At 44.1% G+C, this 10,803-nt stretch overlaps 1 protein-coding gene across 2 annotated transcripts in view; it reads right to left on the reverse strand.

Moving 5' to 3' along the window:
• EHD4 (EH domain containing 4) overlaps positions 1-9,121 on the reverse strand; it is a 73,113-nt gene extending 63,992 nt beyond the window's left edge. For both annotated transcript variants that reach the window (XR_012919762.1, XM_012766505.2), the window contains exon 1: positions 8,818-9,121. Coding sequence is in view for 1 of the 2 variants with exons in the window: in XM_012766505.2 (XP_012621959.1) it covers positions 8,818-9,053 (236 nt within the window). In the remaining variant the exon portion in view is untranslated. The remainder of the gene's footprint in view (positions 1-8,817) is intronic.
• Between the last annotated feature and the right edge of the window lie 1,682 nt (positions 9,122-10,803).

Here is a 10,803-nt window from a genome sequence, read left to right on the forward strand (position 1 = left end):
AAATAAAAATAAATAATTTTTTAAAAAGGGCAAATCTCAAACTGGAAAAATATTTTAAGGCTATGACAAATGATAGTTATCTGCTATTGAGAAAAATATTCAAACTTATATAAGAAAAAGACCAATATATCAAATGAATATCGGGCAAACTTCACAGACGATTCACAAAGAAATACAGATAATGACTATTTTATAAGTTCAACCTCACTAGTAAAAGAAAAAAGCAAATTAAAAGAACTCTTTTCCTATCAAATAATTTTTTAATGGTAACAATTAGTTTTACTGACAGTTTGGTGACATAGTGATCTTCATATTTCTGGCAGGAGTCTAATTTGGAATAACTTTTCTGAAAAAAATATATAGATTTCGGAATATATATAAGCTTGAAAAATATCTATATTTTTTGATGCAGTAATTATGCTCAGGCTAATCTAAAAACAAAACAAAATCAGAAATACAAAGATTTATGGCCAAAAATGTTCATTGCAATATTATAAATAACAGCATAAAAATAGAAACAACCTAAATGTTACAAACCTATACTACAGAATATGATGTAGTCATCTAAGTTATTTTTGAAGACTAATGACATAAGAAAATGTTCATGTTAAATAGAAAAAAATCACTTTATTAAATTGTATTTATCATATAATGCCCAGTTTTGTGAATATGGCTTCTATATCTTCATCTAAGTCACTGATAAAAACGTGAACGGATGGAGTTTGGGACAGATGAAGATGAAGTTAGCCTCCCTTTTTCAGGCTGGGGCTAACCATCTTCAGGCTTGATGTTTTAGCATCATTATTCCAGTAACTGAAGCTTCATCTATCAATGGTTCCCCAAATGTTTCTCAGAGCAGGCTGCACAAGAGTCACTTTGAGAGCTGGTTTAGAAAAACAAAAACAGATTTTGGAGCCTCACCCACCAAGATTCTGACTCAGGAGGTCTGAGATGTGGCCCCGGAATGTGTCTGTTTTGAAAGGTCTCCCAGTGATTCTGATGTACAGCCAAATCCAGGAACCACGACTTTCTAGTTCTTAATTTCTAACAGTTTTGAAAAGTATATTGAATGCCTTTTAGAAGCAAGTTTCTAAATGTCAGCTAAGGAAGATAATTTTATAATTTAAAAGACCTTTTCCCCTGCTGTATGTCTCTGAATACCCTATTGCGGTTTGTCAGGTAGATGATGTAACGAGAGGACAAGCAGCTGACCTGCAGCGTCTCACCGAGTAGACTGCCGCCGCCAGCGCCACCCCAGCCTGCCCCCAGCCTCCCCTTCCTCCTTCTCAGGATCCTTGCCCCTCTTCTACCCACTGTTAACTCTGCGGAGTTTGTGCTCATCATTAACCAAACCCCTGTAATGCCAGTGACCAGGGCTCCTCCCTTCAGCACCCAGTTGCTGAGAATTTTCTATATTTGATGCCTCCCTTCCCACACATTCCTCAACCTGCCGCCATCTGGCTGCCATCACCACCACTTACTGGCAGGGCTCTTGCCGAGGTCACCCTGGTTCTTGCAGGATAGCCCCCAAGCTCTGTTCTAACTCTTCTCCCAGATGCATCTGACATAGCTGCCACCCCCTCTCTTTCCCTGGCTTTTGTGGGAGTCATCTGTTGCTTTACTTTTCTAGCATCCATTTCTGCCCCCTTTTTTGATAACAGCATCCTCATAAGCCACCTTCCCCACTCCCAAGGCCACGTGGTTTGGGGGCTGACTATGACCATCCTGCTGCAGACATTCCATTCCCCTGCCTCTAGGGACTGGCTCAGGGATAGGCATGTGGGCAAAATCAAACCAATGAGACTCAATCCTGAGACTTTTGCCGAAACTGTTGGAGAAGAGGTTCTTTTCTTTCTACTGGGGCTGCTGAGCTGGCAGAATGTGAGTGTAGAGTTGGAGACAGCTGCCTGACCACTCCAGAGGGGCAACTGCCTGAAAGAAGCCCACATGAAGAAGGTAGCAGAGCTGATGGACAAAGTCTTGACGGTGTTGGCTGGAGTCCTGGGCCACGCCTGAAGCTAGCATGTCCTGGGCTGATCAGTTGCATGAAAACATTTTTATCCTTTTACTTAAGCCATTTCTAGTTGGATTTCTGTCACATGCAGCATAGAGAGCCCTAAGATAGCTCTGAGCCACCACCCTCCGCTGGCACTACTCCACTTCTCTGGTGACGTTTTCCCCAGTGTCTCCATAAGCTCCCCTTCCTCTCACTTAGAGTCATGCCCAAGGACTTCTATTCCCCAGATGTTGGCTACCGACTGGTGACACTCCAAAATCAAGAGATCAGCCCAAACATCCCACTGAGCTCCAGACCCACTAGGCTGGCTCCCTCATGGACATCTCCACCTTGGTATCCACTTAAACATAACGAGTTTAAATCTAAACTCGTAATTGTGCCCCACTCTTTCTCTTCTTGGGTCTCCATCTCAGTGAATGGCTCCACCACCCATCTACCCAGTTACCCCAGAAATCTTGGCCTCATTGTTGATACCTCCCATCTTCACCCCTGGCCCTCTTTGGGCTGCTAATTCTTTTAGGTTGTCTTCAGGGAGTTATTTTCCAACCCCCAAGCTAAACCCCCCTCCTAAGCCCCCAGCCGACCCTGTGCTTCTAGTGTCATAGCCCTTGTCACCCAGAGCCTTAATAGCTTGTAGGTTCTTTTCCATATTCCCCTTGAATCTGAGTTCTGTGACAGCTGGACCCACCCTGAAATCAATATTATTTGAATAAATAAAAACAAGGATCTGTAGGTGTGATCTCATATTGTATACTGTAAATATGGTCTAATCTTCTGTAAAAATCAAATATCTCAATATTTTAGAGAGATCTGTAAATGGTATAGTATTTGGTGCAGAAAACAATGATTTTCAGGGGTGCCAGTGCCTGAATTAGGACCACCAAAATGGGCTCACAGTCTTTCCATAATGAGATTTTTTTTTTAATGCATGAACCAGACTCCCTCTACTTAGTGGGTACCTTAGCTTCTCTTCTCTTTTATTGCTGAGTCTAGAGGTTCATCAGGGGAATAAAGTAGGGCTTTGTTCCTATCATGAATCCATTTCCCCCTCTTCCCACTTTTTTCCTCAGACAGAGTTTTGCTCAGTTGCCCCAAGTAGAGTGCAGTGGCATGATCGTAACTCACCGCAACCTCAAACTCCTGGGCTCAAACCATCCTCCTGCCTCAGCCTCCTGATTAGCTGGGACTACAGGCTAGTGCCACCATGCCCAGCTAATTTTCCAGTTTTTGTAGAGATAGGTCTTGCTCTTGCTCAGGCTGGTCTTGAACTCCAGAACTCAAACAATCCTTCTGCCTCAGCCTCCCAGAATGCTAGGATTATAGGTGTGAGCCACCACACCTGGTCATTTCCCCCGTTTTTTGAAAACTAGGACATTTTGCCTGCTTCTAACTTTCTGATATAGTTTTTCAAGCACAACTGTAAGTGGTTTCTATAGTCTTCCATCCATCTGTCCGCCAGGAGACTTCCTGAGCCTCATGGAGACAGGCCGCGGGAGAGCTCCCCATTCTTCCGGTTTTATCCCTCTCCAATACAGCTGGGCTCCCTTCTTCTATCTCTGGATCGTTTCCTTTGAGGAAAAAGGGCGAAGCAAAATAACAGCGGCGTAGTTCTGCTTTCTGTTAATATTGCAGAAAGAGCCACATGCAGCGGCCTATCACTTCCTGATTCTTTTTCTTGTTCTAATCATATCTAAAAAGGCTTTTTATTGTACAAGGTGTTTTTGCCCTCTCAGCCCACTCCAACTTTCTGACCCTTCATACCGCCCATACGCCTTGTTTCTACTCTGGCACATGGGCCCTCTGCCCCCTTTCTCCCTATTAAACACTATAGATAAATGATAATAGTTAAAGTTTTAAAATCCAACCATATTACCGAGGATTTTACTTAAAAAATGTATCATACCTTGATTTTACCAGCTTGAGTGTTGTGGACAGTGAACATGTTTACACACTGATAGGACACTGGGGCCAAGAGCCTTACAGGGCTGTGTGGTGGCTGCTGGCACTCCCTTTCCCCACAGCTTGACCCTTTAGGTCCTTTACCCGTGAGCTCTTTTAGCTTCTTTTCACTTTGTTTTCTTTCTGGCATTTGTTTTTATTTTAAATTATTGCACACAGATGGAGAAATTACTTGACTGGCACTAGTTGCAGAATTATGGAAATTAAATATACCATAGGATGCTTAATGTTAGAAAACTGAATATTTAAAAATTGAGAGATATATAATTCATATACCAGAAAATCCACCCTTTTAAAGGGGATAATCTGTAGTTTTTAGTCTATTCACAAAGTTGTACAACCAATATCACTATCCAACTTCAGAATATTTTCATCACTCCAAAAAGAAACCCCGTACCCATTAATAGTCATTCTCTATTCTGTTTGCATGTGGATATCCGGTTGTCCCAGCACCAATTGGTTGAAAAGACTATTGTTTCCCTCACTGAATTATCTTGGCACTCTTGTCAAAAATCAATTGACCATAAATATGAGGGTTTATTTTTGAACTCTCAATTCTATACTATTGATCTATATGTCTATCCTTATGCCAGTACTGTGTTGTTTACTTTGGCTATGTACTAAGTTTTGAATCAGGAAGTATGAATCCTCCAAACTTTGTTCTTCTTTTTCAAAACTATTTTGGCTATTCTGGGTTCTTTGAATTTCTATATGAATGAATTATAGGATCAGCCTGTCAGTTTCTGCAAAAAAGTGAACTAGAATTTTGATAGGGATTATACTGAATCTGTAAAACAAAGGAGTATTGCCATCTAAGCAGTAAGTCTTCCAATCTATAAACATAGGATGTTTTCCCATTTTTTAAGGTCATTCTTAATAGTGTTTTACAGTTTCCAGTGTTGAAATCTTACATTTCTTTCCTTAAGTTTATTCCTAGGTATCTTTTTTTCATTTGGATGTTATTGTAAATAGAATTGTTTCCTTAATTTCACTTTGGGATTGTCATTGCTTGTATATAGAAATATAATTGATTTTTGTATATTGATCTTGCATCCTGCAACCTTGCCATGCTTGTTCATTTGTTCTAATAGTTTCATAGTGGATTACTCAGGATTTTCTATATATAAGATCATGTCATCTGCAAATAGTCTTACTTCTTTCTCTCCAATCTAGATGCCTTTTATTTCTTTTCTTGCCTAATTGCCCTGGTCCCTGCTTTTTTAAAGCCTATATAGGTTCTTGAGTCACTTCTCTCTTTTTTCCTCATTAGAATAAATTTTCTGAGGAGACATAGCATAGGAGGAAGAGAGAAAGTGTAGTGCTTAAAAACCAGAACTTGTGACATGTAGTTTGAATTGATTTTAGATGGGCTTCACACCCTCTCAGTGGAAACACCTTCCTTCACAGCACCTGGACCCAGGGATTTTCTGGAGGAATCTCTAAATCTATTATCCTCAAGTTTGGACATAAGCGTGGCTGAGCTCAACATCCACCCTTCCTCAGCTGCGACAGAGTCTAAGACACATGGTCACTTTCTCTGGTGTCCATTTCTTCTCCTTCTCTGGCCAATTATTCCTTGCCAGTCAGAGGCAGAACAGCCAATAGTTCCTCCCATCATATCCTGTCTTGTGAGAAAGAAAACTGCCAGTGAGACAACAGGTTTATCAGTGAGACTTTGATAAATATCTCCGTAACATCTGAAGTCTCCTTCTGGGCCAGTTTTGAGGTCTGCAGGAGAGTCCACCAATACTCTCTTTCTATTCGTCCTCTTCCTTGCACTGGGGGCCCTTGTGGTGTCCTTCCATGCAGGAATGGGCATATTTTCTTGACAACGGGGTTCTTCATCCACCCCACGTAGAAGACATTTTCATTAGAACCAGGCACACATCTTCACTCCTCATGGATGTCCTTGTCCACCATGGATTGGTGAGGTGCCTAGTTCTTCCAGCCATGGGATCGCAGGAGGAAGAGGTTTCATTAAAGACGTGGAAGACACACCAAAGACTTTGCTAAGTGGCCCAGAGGAAAGGAGTTTCCCTCCATGACAGCATAGGCTCTGTGTTATCAGTGACCTCCTGGAATGTACAGAAAGCCAGGTGGATAAAAATCTATGACTACACAGATAGGTGCACCCCACAGCCAAGGATGAGCTTCTAGTGCTCAATCACTAGAAGCAAACAACTCAGGCCACTAACCAGAATCTAACCAAGGTAGGATCCAGGACAGTCAGCACCCTGGGCCAACCCTTCTGTTCACCATTCCACATTCATGAGTCTCTAGGGTAGCTGCCCTTCTGTTTGGGGCTTTCCTCCCAGGCACTAAACTACTTCCTCCTAGCTCCAATCTGAAAACCAAATTCAGGTCTCCTATAGCCTCACCAAGCTTCCTGTCCACACCGATTTTCTTCTAACCTCACAGGTTCACTTAGCCCAGGAAAGGCCTCAAGAACAAATGACTTCCTAATAAGGTGATTCCTCCCTCACCCTAGGATAGCACATGGCTCCAGCACCTACTGAGCAATGGCCAATTTGCAAGTAGTCATAGGAGTCAAATCTCGGAACATTTCATAAAACCATGTTCAGCTATTTCCACAAAGCTTCTCCCAAATAATGAAACACAGAGGAGAATATAATGACATAGAAATCTGGAAAGAAAAATAAAAAGATCTATTCATGTTCCTCTGAGTTGTGTTCTCCTACCCCAGGCCTGCTTATTTTCCAGGCTATGGGAGCAGAGAGAAGGCCACATTATTTCCAAGTAGGTACAACATCAAGCAGGGGCTTCCTGATTACACAGGGGCCCAATAAGGACTTCATGGCAAAAACAAATAGGAGGAAATGCCCAAGGTGCTAGGAACAAACCACCACTAAATTATAACAATGTTATGTTCTTATTCTTTGTATGTTTCAAAAATTCTACCTCCCGCTCTTATACCACTTGGTCCTAACACTCTATTATCCTGAGTACTTAAAAACTGGTCAGGCCGGGCGGTGTGGCTCACGCCTGTAATCCTAGCTCTTGGGAGGCCGAGGCGGGCGGATTGCTCAAGGTCAGGAGTTCAAAACCAGCCTGAGCAAGAGCGAGACCCCGTCTCTACTATAAATAGAAAGAAATTAATTGGCCAACTGATATATATATATAAAAAAATTAGCCGGGCATGGTGGCGCATGCCTGTAGTCCCAGCTACCCGGGAGGCTGAGGCAGAAGGATCACTCGAGCCCAGGAGTTTGAGGTTGCTGTGAGCTAGGCTGACGCCACGGCACTCACTCTAGCCTGGGCAACAAAGCGAGACTCTGTCTCAAAAAAAAAAAAAAAACCAAAAAAAAAAAATAATAAAAACTGGTCAGTATTACTGAGACCTTGAATGTACCATCTGTTTGTCATCTTTCAAGGTGCCAATTACTATAATATATCATATGGTTCATTTGTAGTGTCCAGGGTGACATATTTAATACTATTTTTGTCTTATTAATAAGCACCAAATAAAACAACTTAAAATTTATTTTCTTTAGTCTTCCTTCACATGCAATTAATTTACTTTCTAGAACTACATTTCAATACACAGTGTATTTGCTTTGCTGAATTCATTCACAGTGTATCTGCGGGCCTGGATTTAACATATTTCCTATAGCGACAACTACTCTATTTGTAGGAACTATTGAGGTCACTGGAGTGGAGAAAAAGAGGTCGGTACTTAACAGAAATGGCACATATCCAAATATAAAGCAGTATTCTGAGCACCTGTTGAACATGAAATGATGAAGTGATTGTTACAATTTCCAAAATCCTGGACCCAAACCTTAAATAATCAGCCACTTTGTTTCAACTGACATGGGGTTTAAACCAGAAAAACAAGTCTCTTTACCAAAGAAAGTGAGCTTTGGTATGGTGGTTGCTTTTGAAATAGAACAGCTGATGAAAAAAGCAGTCTGTTCCATTGTAAGTCAATTCCCATCAAAAGTCACTTCAGAGGAAGCTGTATGATTTGAACCACAGAGCTCGCACAGTAGTTGTGTGCTTTCAAAGACACAGTAAGCATGACAAATATTTTCAGTTGTCAAGGGTGAGCCACCTAAGAAATGGAAACTAACAACTAGTAACATGACACTCCCCTTTGGTTCTACAGGCTGGTGCGGCTGCTACACACAGCTCACTTCCTATGGCCAGTAAAGGCGAGGCTGTGTAAGAGCTGAATGGAAGTGGCCTCTTTATCCCCTCTCCTCATCACTGTGGTCGGGGGTGACATGGAAGGACCTCCAGGGAAGGGGGCATGGGCAACACCCTCTACTGCTGCCATTCATCCGTTCAATTACTAGTTACGCGCGGGGCACTGTGCTAGGAACTTAACCTTCTAGGGCCCATTCTGAATACCCCACACCTCCGCCCCCATTTCAGCCCTAGGCAGCACTCCCTCACCGAGAAGCAGCTTACTACAGCCCCGCTCCTCCTTCCTCCCCTGAGCCCCCAGGCTAGGGTGACAGGATAAAGCCATCCAGAGGCGTGTCCTCCCGACAGCAAGAAGGGCTCGGAGTAGGGAGAGAGCGGGTTCCGGGACCCTCTCGCCCTCGTGGCGAGAGACAGCCGGCACTCTGGCGGCCGCGCCCGGGGGCGGGGCTGCGGGCACTGAGGCGCCGCGCTCGGAGGGGCTACCTGAGGTCACGCCGATGTTGAAGGAGGAAGGTGCAGCGAGGCGGTTCCGCCAAGGGGAAGAAGGCGCCACAGGTGGCCTGAGGGCAGCGGGAGGCTGGTGACAGTACGCCACACGCACACGTGGGGGGAGCCGCCCCGGTGGCGAGGGGCAAGGGCCCCCACAGCGGAGAGAAGAGCGCAAGGCGGGTTACCTGATGAAGGTGGTCTTGCCCGTGCTGTACTGGCCCACCAAGAGGATCATGGGCTTGTTCTCGAAGTCGGCGTCCTCCAGCGCCGGCGAGTGGAACTCGTGGAAGCGGTACGCCTCCTCCAGCGGCAGCACCTTGCGCAGGTAGAGCGAGCGCAGGCCGCCGGTCACCGTCTGCACCGCGTCCGCGCCGCCGGCGCGCTCGCGCCCGCCCGCCTGCCGCCCCAGCCAGCTGAACATCGCGCCGCCGTCACGCTCAGCGCACGGACCCAGATCTGAGTTCGACCCTCCCCGGCTCGCACTGAGCCGCCCCGGCCGCGCTCGCCGCCGCCCGAGCCCGGTCCCGCCTCGCGCCCCCACAGCCAATAGCCAGCCGCTACGTCACGGGCGCTCGTTCACTATTCAGAAGGGCTCTCTCAGGTCCTTCCTCATTGGACCTTTGCCAGCGAAGGGTGGAGGCGTCAGCCAATGGAGAGGAGGTTCCTAATGAATTACTGACGAAGGAGTCCGTCGGGACCTGCTGGGACAGAGTGTCGGCTCCCACCGGCTGGCTAGGACTGGTCCCGCGGAGGGCCCCCTTCTGGTCGCCCGGGGCCCCACCTCTGTCCAGGTGGCGTCTGCTTCCGGGCAAATCTAAGCTGGCCAAACGAAGCTGCTCAGTCTCTTAGAACGGTTACTCATTCCAGGCCTGTGGACGTCGATACTGGGGAGAATAAATTCAGAAAGTTGACAAGCAGGTTCTTTCTTCCCACTGGTAGGTTATTATTACCCCATTTTACTGGCGAAGAGACCTAGGCTCACGGACGTGATTGGCAAAATCTGAAGGAGGGGAAGTGGACTGCAATCTATTTGAGTAGATAGATTGCCTCCACTACAATCTAGATCAATTAAAGGACTTTTCCCCTTCCTTTTCTTGGTTTGATTTTCTGTAAAACTGAAGATTCATTCTCGTTACATTATCTTCATCATTACAACCTAATTTCCATATGCTGCCATATAAGAGTTATTGTCACCTCCTAACTATCTCTTTTCCAGGTTAGAAGGACACTTATCAAAATTGAGATTTGGAGAAATAATCAGCCATCACCCCTGGTTATATAGCTTAAGAATATTTCTCAGTTTTAATGCATGTCTCAAGTGTGATCCTTGGGGCCACCTGCATAAGAACAAGCTGAGATGTTTGTTAAAATATAGATTCTTGGTCCTCAGTCCAGACCTACTGAGTTAAAATATTGAAGAGAGACAGAGCTGAACAGGTGCCCCAGGTGATTCTGATGTACCCTAAATTTGGGGAAATATTATGCACTGCAGTGCTTCTCCAACTTGATAGCAATAGAGATTCTGATTAGTAGGTCTGGAATGGGGCCCAAGACTCAGCATTTCCAACAAGCTCCCAGGGTATTGCCAATGCTACACGTGTGTGGACCATACTTTGAGGACCACACAAGTCTGTGATGGAAAGAAGAACAGAACTTGGCATCGAAAGATATGGGTTTGAATCCTATGTAAATTAAAGGTTGTGTGACTTTAAATGTATTGAAATACCTCTCCTGGCCTTAGCTTCCTTATTTGTAAAATGGGAACTCCTTTGTAGGTGCTGTGTAGATCACACATTTAGAGGGAGCTTTATATAACTACAGAAATGAACAGAAAGCCAAGGGAAAATAAAGTTAGACATCTGCCTCATGTCAAAATAAAATAAAGATTAAAATGTAAAAATAAGAAACCAGTGAACTACTAGAGGAAGATACATATATTTGTAAGTATCCATAAGTGAATATTTATACAGTTTTGGGTGGGAAAAGCCATTCTATTCAACACTAAAGACAGAAATTATGAAAGAAAAGGTTGATAGATTTGACGACAAAAGTAAAAGCTTCAATGTTTTTTAAAAAAATACACAAAAAACATAAAAATACTCTTACCATATGATCTAGAAATCAGCTCCTTAGTATTTACCCAAATAAGTTGAAAATTTTTTAATGTGCTT

The sequence above is a fragment of the Microcebus murinus genome, chromosome 6 (genome assembly GCF_040939455.1).
Source record: "Microcebus murinus isolate Inina chromosome 6, M.murinus_Inina_mat1.0, whole genome shotgun sequence".
Classification (NCBI taxonomy): domain Eukaryota; kingdom Metazoa; phylum Chordata; class Mammalia; order Primates; family Cheirogaleidae; genus Microcebus; species Microcebus murinus.